At 46.2% G+C, this 18,901-nt stretch overlaps 1 protein-coding gene across 5 annotated transcripts in view; it reads right to left on the bottom strand.

Annotated features, from left to right (window-relative positions):
- LOC138258882 (sodium- and chloride-dependent creatine transporter 1-like) overlaps window positions 1-4,199 on the bottom strand; it is a 290,710-nt gene extending 286,511 nt beyond the window's left edge. For 2 of the 5 annotated variants that reach the window (XR_011198597.1, XR_011198598.1), the window contains exon 1: window positions 3,679-4,199. Coding sequence is in view for 1 of the 5 variants with exons in the window: in XM_069206192.1 (XP_069062293.1) it covers window positions 3,679-3,709 (31 nt within the window). In the remaining 4 variants the exon portion in view is untranslated. Of the gene's footprint in view, window positions 1-3,410; window positions 3,490-3,678 lie in introns of those variants that run through there. The other 3 variants (XR_011198595.1, XM_069206192.1, XM_069206193.1) reach the window with 2 other exon arrangements.
- Window positions 4,200-18,901: the final 14,702 nt, after the last annotated feature.

Below are 18,901 nucleotides of genomic sequence, written 5' to 3'. Positions count from 1 at the left end.
TGTTGCCAAATTAAAAAGTTTGGGCGCACGTTGCAACTCACATCCCACTAACTTTGACCTCTGCACACAACTATTTGGCAGGAACCAAGGTGAGGATTTTCAGGGACCCTGTGACATACATTGTTGTGTCTGTCCCTGACAAGTGCTTGGCCATGCAGTCTGGAACACAGATCAATACCAGGCCACAACCGGCGACTAAGGGTGCTGAATTATTAAAGCCCGACTTGTCCAAGCACAGCAGCTCGGTGGCACAAAACAGTCAACAGAGCTACAGTAGCAGTAAACAGAAAGTTTTTCCTGCCTATTTTTTTGTTAAACTTTACGTCTTTATATAGTGCGTACTAGGAGGCCCAATAGCGCGTTATCTGGCTGAGAACAGCGACAATACAAAACAGAACTATAAATAAGTGAAGAGGAGTGCGCATGCTTGTGTGTTTATGTGAGAGAGTGTGTTTAATTGTAACTGTGTACGTATGTGTAAGTGAAGGGCAAAGTGTGTGTGATGTCACGTACGCTGACATTTTGGTTAACTGATGTCCATGCCTGTGTGGGTGTAGTACCCTGGCACCATGCTTATAAGAATCCTTAGGCACAAAGGGGCTTCGTGAGAGCACCCCGTGTGCTCAACTATAATGGGTCATAAATGAGTTTCCGTTTTACTGATTTTTTTTTTTTTACAGATAAATACAAACAGAAAAGAATGCGTTTCCTGGTGTATGTTTTTTTTTTTAAATCTTGAAAAATTAGGTTTCTTTTGGGTGACTCAGTGCTGTCTAGTGATTTCCAGGGCAACAGCTGAGCAGACAGACAGCCTGGGAAGTCGAACAACAAGACGAGATTTCCACACACAAGCATATGTTAACATATATTTGTATTATAATGCTGATTTTACCTGTGGGTTTAATGTTTTGCTCTATTTGGCTGCTTAGTTAGGCAAAAAGTGACAGGCACCAAAGTATGAGTTCGTATTTATAAGTTAAATATACCATTGTACAGTTCCATTCATTCTCAAAATATAAAATAAGTACGGATAAATACAAATACGATGGCCAAAAAATAACTATGGATAAATGCAGATGGAAATGTCCAAATTCTAAATGTCTTTATATCTAATATTCAGAGATAACCATGCCTGTTTAACATTGTAACACAGAAGCAGTTCAGTGATGTTACTGGAAATATCCTCTGGGACACCCCCACCCCCATATGTGAGGTCCTCTTTTGATTGAAAAGAAAACTTTTGTTATCGATGCTGCATGAAACAAACGCAACATTTCTCTGCAAAATGACTGTAATAGACTCTGCAAAGGAGACCGTATATAAGACGATCTGTTTAGGAATTATTCAAGGTCATCAGGTTAAGAGGCTGCAGAACAGAACCGGTACAATCATGGGGGGCCCTGGGCCGGCGCCAATTTCACCCATTCCTTAAGACGTCTCCTGGAAGAGGGGGAGCCCCAACTACCGCGGCTATGGCCAGAGAAAGGGGCGCCCGTGCTCAAGGCAGCGCCATGAATACTAACTTCATTGCATGCATTTATGCACACTGGCTAAGCGCACGTGTGCACGCACAGCTCAAGAGCCCCACAAAAGTACACAGAATGGGGCGTGGGGGCGATTCCTATGGGCAGAACCTCTGCAGGTGGCACCGACAGTGGCGCCGTCCTGCACAAGCAGGCCTCCGACCTACTCAGTGGCTGGGTCCACACGCTCTTGGGCCCCGGTGCCACTGCACCTCCTGCACCCTTGACGACGATTTTTCAGTGAGGAGTGATCCGCATGATTGGTTTAGGGGAGGTGCAGGGAGAAAGTAGTGGGGAAAAAACACGAAATAGACAATAGTTGTTAATCTGGGTCCTTGCCTGGTGTATGTTTGATGGACATTTAAGGGGAACGATGTTAATTTAGATTTTTTTTTTTTTTTTACAATAAAAGATAGCTCGGTGGGTTAACGTGCCTGCCCCAGAGGTCTGCAGTAAACGGGATGCCAGATTTGAACACAGATCTGTATTGGCTCATCGCGTCGTCCTTTCTCCGCCAATAGGAGGGACATCATCACATTGTATAATAAAAATAAACATCACTTTATGGGACAGTTGTTTATTACGAATATATAAATGTTCACATGTGTTGGTGCAATGAAAACAGCAGCGCATGCGCGCGGACATAGGCTCCTTTGGGATTGTACCCAATAGGTTTTTAGGGAACACGTTTCTGGGAAGTGTATTTCACTGAAGAAATCCTGCTAGCGCCTTACTGCAGGGACTGCACACCGTAGGCGCTAGTTCATGAAGACTAGACGTGGCTGGTATAGACACAAGCAGAGCCCCTCAGGTTTGGGCTCGGTAGAGGAAAACCGACCCCGCACAACACCCCCCGCACCCCAACCTCACCCGCATCACCTCAATACCGCCCCGACCGGCTCCAGTCCAGTGAAAATAAATTCACGCAAATCCACATGTCATCGGAGCCTCACTCACTAGTGATGGGCGCATGCCATAAACTGGACCCCTTAGGGTGTAAATGCTAACTGGAAGGTGCCCATATAGGACTTTTATCCAGCCCTAGCTTGTTGGGCGACCACACTCTGACCGCTGGGACTTTCCACTGGGCCAGGACCTTATACATCCCAATAGACAGAGGGCTCTGGGATTACCAATCCCGGAACGGATAAGGTTCTCCTGCCGCGCGGGGCCAGCGATGGCACTCATTTTACAGAGGTCGGGACGGCTGGTGTCTGAGCTCTCCCTGGTCCTGGACACATCGAGCTCAGCAGCAGGCGCCTTAACGTTGATATTTGGCGCGGAACCAGGTGATACCACCTGTGCAGCAAGTGCAGTGCTCGGACAGGCACTGCGGCTCGGTACCTGCGCACTTCGGAGGAGGCACTAGGGCTTCTGGGATATCCGGCGGGCTGGTAGCAGGCGGGTTACACACATCTCTGCGGGAACGGCTCAAGGGATTAGGATTATCACACGGAGGGCACCCTTCAAGCCGCAGTAGGCACACCGACCCGCAGAGCTATCTTTCTAGGACTAGAAACCATTGGTGTTCCTGCAGCAGGCGCCCGGACCCACTGAGCCGCCTCCCCTCAATGGGGACCAGAGGCCTACACGTTGCACACAGACCTCTACACGTTTCAGACAGACACATTACACATCAGTTTGAGTCAGGGCTTTAAGCGGGCCGGGTCCTGCCGGTGCTCAGCAGGTGCAGGGACTGGTCCCTATCGGGCTCTCCGTTCTTGTCCGCACCCTCAGGGTGCAAACAACCTTAACTCTATAGCAGAACCGCCCTTCACTGCCTCGGAGGTAACTTCAGACAGTCAGTCTCACCTTCAGAACAGAAGCATTTTCAATATTTTATACCACAAAGCTGTTGTTCTTGCCCATTTATCTTATGCAACTCACCATTGGCAAAGCCAGTAGGCCTGGCTTGTGGGTGTAATGTCAGTTGTATTGGATCTGATGCAGCGACAGAAAGCGGCGGCAAATCGCTGCACACTGTGCTAAGCACACATTTTTAACTTTCGTGTTTTAAGCCACGCCTTTAGTTACATCGACCACGCCCCTTTGAGCCCCCCTAGTTTTTCCATCCCACTTAAAGCCCCGGTTTCAGTGATGCATAAACCGCGCACAATGGTCACATATATAACGGATATTAATGCATGAGACATACCTGGGCTTCTCTCCGCAGGTGCCGAGGGCATCCTCTTGGCGCTGTTTTTCGCTTCCTCGCGGTAAATAAAATATAACAGTTTTTATTTCAGGTTCTGTCTATAAAAAGGGGGGAGTCAGGGGCTGGGCCGTCAGCTCAGAAGCAATCCACGAAGCACTTGAAAGTCAGTCTGAAGTACCTCATTGGGGAGGTGTCCCCCTGTGGAAAGAAGAAGGGCTCAGGGGGGCGTCGGGGGTGCCGGCAGGGGTCTGCTCAGGGATGCAGGACAGGGGCGCTGCGGATGCACCGTGTGATGCTCGGCTCCATCACCCGCACTCTGCTGCGGCTCCCACCGCAGCCTCTCCAAATAAAGGCTGGAAAAAAAGAGCTCCCAACCCCCTCCCCTCCAGCAGCCACCTGATTGGACAGCCACCGTCGGTGCACCCTGCTCACAGCCCGCTAGGGCATCATGGGGGCTGTAGTTTCAAGCAGGGTGGTCCCTGCACCTGCTAGCCCTCGCCTTCTATATCACTGCATCATCCGAGCTGTAGTTCCCAAGCACTGCTGCGCTGTGCTCCTGCTGACAGACCTCCCATAGCATCATGGGAGATGCAGTCCCTCTGCCTCGTGCGCCTCTGCAGCATCATTAAGGCACGCCTGTGACTTGCGGTGCTATATGCATGGCTGCCAAGTTTCCCAGGTTTATGCGTGATGTGCTTCTCCAGTCCAGGTTTTTTCCCTTTGAATTCTGGAACTTGTAGTTCTGTTTTATAATGGGATAAACAAAAATACAAGTGCCAGAATCCAAAGGAAAAACCTGGACTGGTTCTGTACATTACGCATGGACCTGGGAAACCTGGTAGGGCTGAATAAGGAAAGATAATGACCTAAAGATCCCAGGCTGTAAAGTGCTATTTGCTATTAAAAAAAAAATCTGGACTTGCTGAAGGTGTTGAACATGAGAGATGGCCACTTGGCAGACATGTTTGATTTTCTACCTCACTCCTTGTCCGCAGGACGCCAAGTGTTGGGCACAGCTGTTGCAAGTCATTGTTAGGAGGTGTTAGGCCAATGAAAGCCCACCAAGACTACAAATCCCAGAAAGCATTAGTTTAGGAAATGAAAGCCAAAGACTTGAAACGAGGTGTCCTGATACGACGGGCCTTGTGGTACAGGGCTAAGCGTAGTGCTTTAAATGGGCAGGTGCTGTCCGGTACTGAGTACTGCACAGCTTTAGTTTGAAAGGGAGAGTACCTGCAATTGTCATCACTGGTTCAATACGTTTAATGTGAGAGCACTGGCACTTCTTAGGCTCAAACAGGTACTCTGGGAGGGAGTACCAGGACTTCTGTAGGTCCATTTAAAGCACTGGCCAAGAGACATTAGTCGTGTGATCTATATACAGTGAACCACCCAATCAGCATGCCCCAGGCGTCTTGGGAGTTTAAGCCCAAGCATGGCAAATTACCTGTTCGAAGACATATTTTTTATTCAAAAAGTACAAGTACATTTTGACTGAATTTGTAATATTGTTCAAGTAACAAAGCACGTCCACTTTTGCCAGAGAACTGCTCCAAGAACTTTGTTAAGACACTGAAGAAGTGCTGGTGGTCTTCAAGCCAAACAAACAAGTTACTCGCCTTCGGTAACACTTTCTGGTGGATACTCTAACCACAGATCCTCACCTTGTGAATACCCCCAGGTACCAGTCTGAGTCCAGAGATCTTATTCTCATTAAATCCATCGTGCACCCGTAGTACAGCTCAGCACTGGGTCCATCCCACTCCGGAAGTGACATCAGGGCCACAATATAACCACCACCACCTCCACGCGTCAACGCCAGTTTCTTTCTGATACGGACGCTTCAAAAATCAGATTGTGCCAGTGTGCAAATCTCAACTTGATATATTTTTAATATGCTCTAGAGAAGTCTATTCCCCAGAGAGGCGGGTGGGTCGGTGAGGAAACTGCAGTTTGGTAGAGTAACCTGCATAAAGAGCATGACCAAAGTTAAGCAACTTGTTGTCCCAATGGATGCTTCTAGCTGCAGATTCCTCACCTTGTGAATAGATACTGAAGCCGTACCGTCCCAGCTGGTGGGTCTGTGGAATGGTTCAGATCAGAAAATCTTGCACCACCAGATGGGCAAAATGCCCTTCCCACCATCTCGGCACTCCAAGCAATAGGGCCTCGAAACGTGTGGACTGATGCCAAGTAGCAGCCTGGCAGATGAATCATCCAGTATGACGGCAGTCGGGAGCCGACAGTGATCACAACACGGATTTGCAGAATAGCGCATGCTACAATTAAAGGATTTAAACTGGTTGGCTCAACAAACATGACCATTTACGTGGATAATATTCTCCCTTCCCCAGAGATGTACCAATAAAGCCTATTTGTGAAGGTTCTCGCACCCTTCCTTACTGTCCTGAGAAGGCCCAAAGAAAGTAGGGACCGAAACGCATCAACATCTATATATTGGAAGAGTCAGATTATTATTTGTGGAAACATACAGTGGAGAAGTGTGGCTCAATGGTTAGAGCGACAGACCCTGATGCAGAAATCTGGCCCGGGACCAGGGTTCAATTTCCGCCTTGGTGGGTCTTGGGCTCAATTTCCTCAGACCTGATAATTCTTGCATCGGTGCCTAATCTAATTAATGGGTCACACTCTGGGCAATAGCTTGCTTAATCTCCACAGCGCTGGGATGCCTGGCTGCACCTTGGAGGTTGCCCAGGAGTGGGCACCTCACAAGGAAAAGCCAGGAAAGGTTCCACAGCAGTATGTGTACAGCGCCTTGAGACCCTAACGGGTGAGTAGTGCGCTATACAAGTACGAAGTTTACAGAGATTGCCAGATGGTTACAGTCAATGATAACAAGGGGCCTAGTGAAAATGAAAGCACAGCTATGAATGAATGAATTGAGGAAAGGCGATAAAGCCAAGATTGTGTATTGTAACATATTTGTATTATTTGACTTTATTTTTGTTTCTGATGAGAAAGTATTTTTATAAACCACCAAACCCAGGGACTGTGAGAAACTATGAACGTCTACTCTGAAATTGTGTAAAAGAAAAAAATATATTGTGGCATATATTTGGCTGTCCAGTGAATATTTAAGATTTTCACTGCGATCAACTAAGACAGAGGATTTTTTCCTGATATGCCTTCTTATTATTTATGTTGGATGCCCAGGACAGGCACTCCATGGGCCACGGTAGAGGCAGCCTTGTTCCTAGTGGCGTGAGCCCACGGGCCTCCTGGAGGCGGATTCCTAGCCAGTCCATAGCAAACCTTAATTCAAAGAACAATCCATCTGGAGATAGTACATTTCTGTGCTGCATTTCCATAATTTGGTCCAGAGAAACCAATGAAGAGTTGATCGTCCATCCGATAGTTCCTCGTGCAATTAATACAGAAGCGCAGACCTTGCTTCAGGGATCTCCAACCTTTTTTGTAGTAAAAGCTACTTAGGTTGCTGAAAATCATCCAGAGCTACGAATCTTATTCGAATTTTAATACTGACCACATCAGAGAGGTTTACATGTTTGTTTTAAATATAAACTTTTCAGTTGTTGTGGCTGGGCTGCACACAGGAGAGCTACTTATGTGTAGCTCGAGAGCAACTAGTAGCTCACAAGCTACTAGTTGGAGGCCACTGGAAGCGATGGAGTCTGTCGCCTTCCTTGGATGGATGGGTAGGGGCCAAGAATACCAGGAGGATGATAGACTGCCCAATGTGGAAATGTGTGACAATGTTCTTAGTCCACAGTGCTGGCTTGTCCAAAACGAAGGTGGTGTATGGATGTTGGGCATAAAGTGCTTGAACCGCACTCATGGGACACGTTGACATAATCACTATGAGAAACACTGTTTTCAGGGTTAGTAGCCTCAGAGAGCAACTTTGCAGTGGTTCAAAAAGGGTGCATATTAGAAACTTGATAACCAAATTCAGAAAACATGTGGGTCAGCCTCTTTATAATAAAAAAACAAAATCGTATCACTACAGGTGATTTAAAGAGATGGTTGATCAGATAACTGTAGTACGGCTGAGAAGGCTGACACATGCCCTTTAACTGTCAACACAATAAGGTCTTGTTGGGCCAATGAAAAGGAAAAAAAAGATGTGATGGCTGGGCTTACAGGAACTGGATATACCTAGAAGCACACCACACAATGACCGTCTCACCGTGTCCCACATAGGTGGGTGCTGTGACTGTTCAGATGTCTGCTAGAATGACATTTACAACCTCGGAGAAGGTTAAAAGCAGTTTGCTGTTGCTGCTCAATATGCAAGCATGGAGGAGTAAGTTCTGTAGGCTCGGGTGCAGGAACGTGCCCAGTTGCTGTGAGAGAGGATCCTCCGGAAGAGGTTTCCAGATCAGAGGACATGCTCATGGTCAGAAGCTCTGGGTACAGCACTCTGCTAGCCCAATCCAGAACCACTAGGATAACTTGGGGCTGGTTGTTCCTGATCTTCTTCTGAACTTTGGGCAGGAGAGGTAGGGGAGAGATTGATGCACAAGAGTCCTGAGCTCCAGCCCAACAGAAAGACATCTTTGAGGAAGAATTGCCTAGGAATCTCCAATGCACAAATGTTTGGACACTGCACTCAGCCAGCTCCAAAAGTGTAGATCCTCTTGGCATAGGGCCCAAGACTCCACCCCAGCTGCTTTTTGCAATGCCACATGGTAGCGGTGTTGTCTGTCAGAACCTGAACTTGTTCCCCATAGTTGGATGAAAGGAAAGCCTTTGGTCCAGTGCGGCAGAGGAGAGGCACCTTAGGTGTGCGAGAGTCATTGTACCCTTGGCGTAAATGCGACTACGGGGAAATCCCTTCCCCCTCTTGGCCAATTAAGCTGACAACGGAACCGTCTTAGGCTCCTCCGTAACTGAAGAGACATGTAGGAGAGCCTTATGGTACACCCCTTAATATTACTGAGAGACAGACAGGGTGTCCTAGCCCAGAAGAAAGCCACCTGATCTGTTAGGGCATTTGTAATTTGACTGAAAGATGTAGAAAGAAGTTCTGGAAAGAGAGACCATTACGTTTCAAGATATATCCAGCAATGGCTATTTTAACAATGTCAACAATACACATGAAATAAAAAGATATTTAGGGTTATCCATGGCACCCTGAATTTTAAAGAAAACAAATATTTAGAGCTCCCAGATTCGTTCTAGTTGAGCCCATCCAGATGGTATCAACCTACCATGATAAGCGGAGGCGGCGCCCATGATGATGCGTGCCGGTATTTAACAGGTGAGGTGTCTCCTCTACTCTCTTTGGGACACCTCGGTAGGAAGGTAGGAGTGCCCATGGTAAAGGAGTCGGATATGAGCCACTGCATTTCTTGTGATGTGAATAGGTAGCGCTTCGAGTCTGTGCAATGGCCGGATCAGAGGAACTCTCATTCTCTCAGGGTGTGAAAGAGGAAAGCCTTTCGTGCCAAGCACATCACCCACAACTCCATCAGGTTGATGTGGATGTGAGTTTTCATCAAACGCCAGTTTCCTCTGTTCTCCACCTCTCCCACATGGCCTCCCCAACCAGCAGCAATGCATCCACCATGACCATTGGTTCCGGGTGGGGTAGGGGGATCTACTACTGGTCCAACAGCAGTCCACCAATCACCACTGCAGATTTTTGCACTGTCCTCTGAAACCTGTATGGAATCTGAAACATTCCTTGGTGTTAAGCTACCAGACTTCTGATCCTATTGCAGAACGTGCACGTGCCACCTGGCATTTTGCACTGGCAGGAGGCCAATATGCCAAGAATCCTCAGTGCCACACTCACTGAGACCCAGGTCAGGGTTTGAAACATCGGGATCATAGCCTGCACATCCTGAATATCGTTGAGGCAGAGAGAAGACTCGGAACAGCACAGTGTCCAGGATGGGCCGAATGAAAGGGAGCCTCTGTGAAGGAATCAGGTGTGAATTCAGCATGTTGGTGGTAAATCACAAGGATGTCAATAGGTTGGCCGCCGCCTGGAGATGGTTCACAACTGTCTGAGGTGAGCCCACCTTTAGCAACCAGTCATCGAGGTACAGGAAGACTGGTGTTCCCAACCTCCTGAACACCTGAGGGGGGCTGGTGAGGTGACACGGGAGTACAGAGAGCCGACAGTGCTCGTGGCTCACACGAAACCCCTGGTAGCATCCGTTGGATTGTAGGACAGGGATGTGGTAACAGGCATCCTTCTAATCCAATGCCACCAGCCACTTGCCTGAATCCAGGACAGGCAGAACTTGGGCCAAAGTGAGAATATTTAACTTGCTCTTCTTGAGGAAAAAGTTTAATGGGAGGAGGTCTGCAATAGCACAAAGTACTCCACCCTCGTGTGGTACCAGAAAGTAGCGAGCGTAGGACACAGGCCTGATCTCTGATGCCAGTATCCTCTCTGTGGCTCCATGCTCCAAGAGAATGTGAACTTCTTGTCGGAGGATGGACAAGTGGTTGTCTGTTGTGATTTAAGTGGCATGTCTGGAGAGGTGCACAGGAATGCCAGGACATAACTGCATTGGGCAATTTGAAAACCCATCTGTCTAATGTGATTCTTTTTCACCCTGATGTGATGCCTTCAAGTGGGTGAGAGTGTGCCACTAAGGGCAAACTAATGAGTTTTGCAGAAGATGTGTCGGGAATAGGGCAGTGTGTTATCCCGGGGGGGTGGATGCTGTTGTCCGGATCTCCGACATCTAGCCTGAAAGTTCTGGGAGGTCTGTGTTTGGAGAGGCAAAGTTTGTTGTGGCTTCCAAAGTCTCAAGAGGCCCAATATTTTTTGGGAAACTGCCAAAAGGATGATGCATGACCAAGACAGTACGCTCTGGCTTTGCTTTCTCTGAAGCGCTCTAACCCAGCGCCTGCCTTGTCTCCACAGAGATGGGTGCCATCAAATGACATGTCCATGAGGTACTGTTGGACATCATTCGAGAAGCCGGTGGATCTTATCAATGCATGGCGCCAAAGCATCAAGCTTGTAACAACAGCCCCACCCAGGCAGTCAATAGTGTCCCGGCTTGATCTGATCACGTCCTTCGCTGCGTCTTGAATATCCTGAATTGTTTGCTGGTGAATGACACAAAGGTCATCTGGGTCTACAGGTAAGATATCACTCCTCATTTCCCACAATGCTTTCAAGTAATGTCTCAGTTGGCAACATGAATTGACAGATCAATGGGTGAGGCATGCAGAGGAGAATATATGTTTTGACTCTATGACTGGTGAGGTGTTCGGAAATGTATTCAGGTTTAGTCAACTGGTGAAAGTCTGATGCTCTCTGGTGCTGGATACTGCAGCAGAAAAAGTGAGTCCACCGGAGGTGGTCTTTGCAATCAGGATATTTGTCTGTTGACAGGGGAGTAAGATCCTAGCTGCGCTTGGTTGCTCAAGAGGGTGTCTGTGAGGGCCTCATTAAATGGAAGGAGTTGTTCTAAAGAGATCTATTCTGGTAGCAGAATCTCAGTTAGTACATTTCTTTTAACCTCCACTGAGGGAAGATCGAGATCAAGAACTTATGCCACCCGTCTAATCACCATGACGAAAGATGCAGATTTTTCTGTAAAGTGTTAGACTGAGAACTGAGTTCAGTGTCCGGAGAGGTTTAAAGGTCACTGGCCTCCTGGAGGTCCATAAAAAGATGTTTCTAGTCGTATCCTTTTGATTCATCATCGTTATCTTCATGTGGGCTCTATGCGGCAGCGTATCAGAATCACAACGTGGCAGTGGAAGACGTGGAGTTGGTCCCTACTTTGTTACAGGTCATAGTGGAGTCACTTCTTAGTCTGAAGGGACTACAGTTTTCGCCTTTCTGGCATCAACGCATGTAGAACTGGAGCAGTATTGGGCACCAGAGAACGAGCCAGGACTGGCGACAGCTTCAGAGTCGATGCAGACCCCGGAACAGGGTGGAGAGGCATGGTCAATGCTGGAGATGGATCTGCCCACGGTAACCCCACTGGAAGTCTGCATGGAGCCTGAAGATGCACCAGAGGGCTCCAATACTGTACCAAAAATCTGCAACATAGCCTCTGTGAAGGCTTGAATATTTTGTGACATCATCAATGGAGCAGAGACCTTGGGCTGGATCGGGACTAGTGAGGGCGTCGGTTCTGTGGTGGATGGCGGAGACCTGGAGGCACCCTGACATTCATGTGATGGAACAACTCGGTCCTAAACAACTCCTTGCCAAACCACTACTGCTAAACAACTGAAAAGTCTCACAACGAAGTACAGAACAACTACTGTCTAATACTGCCTGAATAACGACTGCCTGAACACCAAATTTTATGGTAAGGTTTATAAATATAAATATAAATTCTGAACAACTAATAAACCATTAAAAAAAAAGAAAAACTTACCTTTAAATTCGTTGTTCAGGCAACACCGAATTTTAAGGTGTTTAACTTTTTTTTTCATGGTTTATTAGTTGTTTAGAAAGTATATATATATATATATATATATATATATATATATATATATATATCAATTCTAATATATATATATACACACATTCTAAACAACTACTAGACCATTAAAAAAAAACTTACCTTAAAATTCGTTGTTCAGGCAATCATTATTCAGGCAAAATCGTTGTTTAGACAGTAGTTGTTCAGCACTTCTTTGAAGAGACTTTTTAGTTCTTTAGCAGAGGTTTAGGCAAGGAGTTGTTTAGGATGTTTCCCTCATGTGATGTTTCTTGACAAGAGTGGGAGGAAGAGTGTGTTTTTTCTTTTTAGACTTACCAGAGGATTTGGAATGGGATGATTTTGGGAGCAGCCTCGGGCTGAGACCACTTCTGAGGAACGGTGAACTTGATGTGGGGCCACACAATGACACCTACTGGTGCAGGAGGGAATTGCTGTGAAACATCTCAGGATTCAGTCTGGTGTCTGGGGGTATTCACTAAGTGAGGAATCTGTGGTTAGATGTATCCATCAGAAGGTAAGTTTAATAGCAGCTGCAGAGTTTCCAAGGTCCATGCGTGATAAGCTCCTCCGGTCAAGTTTTTGTCTTTGAATTTTGGGATTTGTAGTCCTGATTTTATAATGCATAAACAAGACAAGACCGAGAATTCAAAGAAGAAACCCTGGCCTGGGGCAGCTAGTCATTCATGGACTCGGGAAACATGGCAGGGCTGGCTTATTGTAAGCAGAACAGTCTCAGGGTAGTGGGGTCAGTGTGGCTGGAGTCAGGAATCAACTGAACCCCGGAGCCAAGGGCATAGTATATATTGCTATCAAGACACAGCTCTTACTATGCTGGAGGAACTAAAACAACTCCATAAAAGGTTGTAAAGAACCTCCAAAAGAGAATATAAGCAGAAAGATACAAGGGAGAGAAAACTTGGCTGCTAAAATTTCGACAAAAACATTAAAAGAATGCTTGCTAAAAAAGAAACAACAGTTGAGCACAGCACAAAGATAACTGGATACGGACTAAAATCATACTAGTAAAATTATTACACAAATCACAACACATCTCTGCCTCTGTTAAAACAAACAAGGAAAACTACTCTAGCCACTGGTCCTCTGGTTGCTTTTGAATTCTCTTTGCCAAGTCTAAAATTCACCAAAAGCTACCCTGACTCTCTCCTACTTCTGAAGTTTTAAGCTAAGTTTGACTTGACATTTATTAATTCCATAAAAGATTTTTGTGTTCAGCGCTCTCAAGGTGCCATGCCCACAAACCAATACCTGTGGCATAGGTTAGTCACCCCTCTACAGGCCTTACAGCCAAAAAGGCAGGGTGCACTATACCACAGGTGAGGGCACAGTTGCATGAGCAATATGCTCCGACAGTGTTTAAATCCATTCTTAGACATTGTAAGTGCAGTGTGACCATACTGAGTATATGGGCTAGGAGTTTGTCATTACAAACTCCACAGCTCCATGATGGCTTCACTGAAGTCTGGGAAGTTTGGTATCAAACTTCTCAGTGCAATACATCCACACTGATGCCAGTGTTGGATTTATTGAAAAATACACCCAGAGGGCAACTTAGAGATGTGTCCTGTATTTTAGCCAAACTTCTGGTGGAGGACTGACCGGTCTGTGCCAGCCTGCCACTTCCATAAAAGTTTCTGACCACATGGAGTGAGGGCCTTTGTGCTCTCTGTGGCCAGAAACAAAGCCTGCACTGGGTGGAGGTGCTTCACATCTCCCCCTGCAGAAACTGTAACACCTGACGGTGAGCCTCAAAGGCTCAGACCTCTTGTTACAGTGCCCCACGGCACTCCAGCTAGTGGAGATGCCCGCTGCCCCAGACAAAGCCCCACATTTGGCGGCAAGTCCGGCGGGAAAGTTAGGAAAAACAAGCAGGAGTGACCACTTCAGCTGGGACCACCCCTAAGGTGTTCAGAGCTGAAGTGACCCCCTCCTTGCAGAATCATCCATCTTGGTTTGGAGGACAGGGACCAATAGGGTTAGGTCTGTGTCCCCCTTCCTGAAGGGAAAAGGCACTGGAAGGGTGTAGTCAACCTCAGGGACAGTGGCCATTGGCTACTGCCCACTGACCCCAGTAACACCCCTAAATCCAGGATTTAAGGGTTCCCCTGAATCTAGCTCATCAGATTCCTGGTGACCTCAAGAAGGCAACCAGAAGGAAGAAGGACTTCTAAGCTTACCCCCAGCAGAGAAGACTGAAGACACCAACTGCTTTGGCCCCAGCCCTACCGGCCTGTCTCCAGCTTCTGAAGCCCCTGCTACAAAAAGGCGACGCATCCTGCAGGACTAGCGACCTCTTAAAAGCCTCAAGAGGACTGCCTGCACCCCAGAGGACCAAGATCTCCTGTGGAAAGTGGCCCTGTCTAGAAAGAAACTCTTGCAAAGGACTCGAGAACTGCCCCGGATCCGTGAGTCCTGCCCACTCTGCACCTGACGCCCACGGCCCATGTCCAGCGTGCCCAACTGACTAGAGCTGGTCCCCAGGCGATTCTGACCTAGTGTCCACCCTGGGTTGACCCCTCATGTCCAACGCAACAACGCCTGCAGACTAAATCACAAGGACCCCTCTGCCCATGATGGAATGAAGATACCCATTGCCAAAAGTTACCCTGCACCCGCAGCCAACTGGCCATGGAGAACCAGACATCTAGTGCAGCAACATGCAGCAGGCAGCCCTCCTCCTTGTCCAGCCTGGGGCTTTTCTGAACCAACCACCTGTACCCAGCCTGCAGCCTACTTGTGATCCCTATTGAGAAGCATTGTGAGCGCAACGCTAAGTTTGCACTCTGCACCTGGCCGCCCCTGTGCCACTGAGGGTGTGTGTTTGATGCTAAACTGTGCCCATCCCCCCCAGTGCTCTCAAAACCCCTCAGGTCTGCCCTCTGAAGACACGGGTACTTACCTGCAAGCAGGCCTGATTCCGAGGCCCCAGCCTCCAAAGGATCCCACTTTAAATCTTGCAGCACCTTTGCCCTCTGCCCCCGGTCGGCTCTGTGTTGCTGGTGGTGGGTGTTTGAGGTTACCTTGAACCCCAAACTGTAGAACCCCTAACCCCCAGAGACTGGGACTGTAAGTCTGGTACTTACCTCAAAAAGTGTACTCATTTTTCTTTCCCCCAGAACTGTCTTTGAAAATTGCACTGTCAATGTTTTAAACTGATATTTGCTATTTTATTGAAAACCGTTTAACTTGCCAAATTGAAACAAAATGGTGTTGATACATTTGCTTGATACTTACTTGCAAATGTACTTACCTACAAACTGAAGCTTGTGGTTCTAGAAATAAAGTAGAAAAATATATTTTTGCTTTATAAAAACAATTGGCCTGGAGTTAATCATTGAGTGTGTGCTTCATTTGTTGTCAGTGTGCGTACAACAAATGCTTTGCACTGCCCTCTAATAAGCCTAACTGCTCCACCACACTACCACAAAAGAGAGCATTAGTATTATCTACTTCAGCATCTGTTAAGCCTCTGGGGAACCCGTGGACTCTGTGCACACTATATCTCATTTTGATATAGTATATACAGAGCCAGATTCCAACACTCCTAAAGAATTCACAGAAGACTCACCAGAGCTGACACTGACCAGAAGAATTCACAATAGACTCACAAGAATAACTGACACTGACGGGAAGAATTCACAGAAGACGCCCACAATGAACTGACACTGACCAGAAGAATTCATGGTAGACTCACAAGAAGAACCAATGCTGACCAGAAGAATTCGCAGTAGACTCACCAGAAGAATCAACGCTGACCAGAAGAATTCACAGTATACACACAAGAAGAACTGACACTGACCAGAAGAATTCACAGTAGGCTCACCAGAAGAACTAACATTGACCAGAAGAATTCAAAGTTGACTCACCAGAAGAACCGACATTGACCAGAAGAATTCACAGCAGACTCACCAAAAGAACAGACGCTGACCAGAAGAATTCAAGGTAGGCTCACAGGAAGGTCTGACACTGACCAGAAGAATTCATAGTAGACTCACCTGAAGAGCCAACACTGACCAGAAGAATTCTCAATAGACTCATAAGAAGAACTGACACTGACTAGAAGAATTCATGATAGACTCACACGAAGAACTGAAACTGACCAGAAGAATTCACAGTAGACTCATCAGAAAAACTGAAACTGACCACCAGAATTCATGGTAGATTCCCACAAAGAACCAACACTGACCAGAAGAATTCACAGTAGACTCACAAGAAGAACTGATGCTGACCACAAGAATTCACAGTAGAGTCACCAGAAGAACTGACACTGACCAGAAGAATTGACAGTAGACTTACAAGAAGAACAGACAGTGACCAGAAGAATTTACAGAAGACTCCCATGAACAACAAACGGTGGCCAGAAGAATTCACAGTAAACTCACCAGAAGAACTAACACTTACCAGAAAAATTCACAGTAGACTCACCAGAAGAACTGACGCTGACCAGAAGAATTCACAGTAGACTCACCAGAAGAACTGACACTGACCAGAAGAATTCACAGTAGACTCACCAGAAGAACTGAAAGTGACAAGAAGAATTCACAGAAAACTCACCAGAAGAACCGACACTGACAAGAAGAATTCACAGTAGACTCACCAAAAGAACTGACACTGACCAGAAGAATTCACAGTAGACTCACCAGAAGAACTGAAAGTGACAAGAAGAATTCACAGAAGACTCACCAGAAGAACCGACACTGACAAGAAGAATTCACAGTAGACTCACCAGAAGAACTGAAAGTGACAAGAAGAATTCACAGAAGACTCACCAGAAGAACCAACACTGACAAGAAGAATTCACAGTAGACTCACCAGAAGAACTGACGCTGACCAGAAGAATTCACAGAAGACTCACCAGAAGAACTGACACTGACCAGAAGAATTCACAGTAGACTCACCAGAAGAACTGAAAGTGACAAGAAGAATTCACAGAAGACTCACCAGAAGAACCGACACTGACAAGAAGAATTCACAGTAGACTCACCAAAAGAACTGACACTGACCAGAAGAATTGGCAGTAGACTCACAAGAAGAATGGTCCCCTTAAAACTGGGGATAGTGGCACAGCTTCAATTGTAGATTTTTTGAGCAATTAAAAAGCTATTTTTTCCATTTTTAAGGAAACACCTCAAAGGTGTTCATATATTGACACATTTGACAACAAAGCATGAATTTAATTCATGCAGTCCAAAATAGGATTAACACTGATCTTGGTCATAAAAAGCACCGATATTCTGAATGGCCTGTAAAAAAAATTGTTTTAGGGAAATTTCTACATGAGTGGCTTGCGTCACAAATGTTCACCCTCACTACTCATTTTCAGTCCAGAGTGTCATTTCCCCTTTTGTGCAAAATGTTCAAAAGTTGAGCTAATCTGGTTTTAGGCATTGCCACAGTATGTGCAAAAATCGATACGTCATTTTGGCAGGCGCTTGCGCCATCCAATTCCCTACAGAATTTACACATCAGTATTTGAAACAATGATGCCACAGAAGCAAGTCTGAAAGGCATCCTGATGAAGCAAAATGTAACAATAAGTTGATGAAAGTGGTTAACTCTTTGCAACTTTCCTCCAACTCTACCTGATGGTATGCAAATTTAAGATCTGAAGATGTAAAAAAAATATTAATCCTTCTGTCAGGATATTGTAAAATGGAAGACGATCCTGAATCCAGGCATCCCCTAGAGTATAGGTACAAGTACTCCATAAGAACAAGAACCAGCTATAAGATTCAGGAGAAACAGAGAAGAAGGAATAGGGAAGGCAAAACACTGAAGCTGCCTTGCGCACATCAGAACTCCACTGTTCTCTCTGCAGATAGTTCACCACCTGTGGAGAGACACAGTATGGTATTAACAGTCAAACAATAATAACGTGCATATCTGATATAGTAACAGTTACCACTGTAGGTTAGAGGAAAGGCATCACCCACATGAGTAGAAACTCTACAAGTGACTCACAGTAGAGGGAGATGAATAGTGGAAGACTTTCAATGGGCGGAAAAGCAGTGGAGGCAGCAGGTCATCATGGGTCGAGTATAGGAGCCGAGGACTTCAGAAGGAAACAGAGACGCCATGTGTTCCTTATAAGTCTTCTTCCTGCTCAACTTGATTTCAATTTTATATTGCAGCAGTACGGGCTAGCAAGATGATGAGGTGAGAATCCCCTGCGACTTTGACACCTTCTAACAAAGTCAACAGCTCATGATTCTTGGGAACATAGTCAGCTTTAGTTGTTCTGTTTAAAGATCTAAGATCAGCACACAATCTCAGGGACCTAGATTTTTTTCCAAACTAGAACTATAGGGGACAATGAGTCAACAGGCTCAATTACATGCTTTTTGTGTAGCTAGAGAGCATTTACGGACAGAGGTACAAAGCTTTTTAGAGGTCACAATTGTCCGATTCATAGAATAGGGGCATTTGTGACCGCTAAAAGACATGTTTGTATGTACCGATGTGAAATTGGGATTCAGTAAATCATTACTGAATCGCAATTTGGCCTTGCGATTCGGTATTAGAAAGTGCCTTGTTTAGGGTCCCCTACCTAATACCGAATCACAGCGGTATGTATGAATGTTTTGAGACTGAAATGCGGTTGCAAAACATTTGCAGTTTACCACCAATTTTAAATTGGTGGTAAGCCATTTGCAAATGGGAAGGGGTGCCGAAGGAACCTCTCACCCTTTGCAAATGTTTGTAAGAGCATTTTTTAGGAGTAGGGAGTGGTTTTTTCATTCAATTATCAGCTCTAGATATATTTTGAAAATCCATCCACTTTCCTCCAAAAA

Source organism: Pleurodeles waltl, chromosome 9, assembly GCF_031143425.1.
Source record: "Pleurodeles waltl isolate 20211129_DDA chromosome 9, aPleWal1.hap1.20221129, whole genome shotgun sequence".
NCBI lineage: Eukaryota > Metazoa > Chordata > Amphibia > Caudata > Salamandridae > Pleurodeles > Pleurodeles waltl.
The sequence above is the reverse complement of the archived record's forward strand: the minus strand, read 5'-3'. Positions and strand labels throughout refer to the sequence as shown.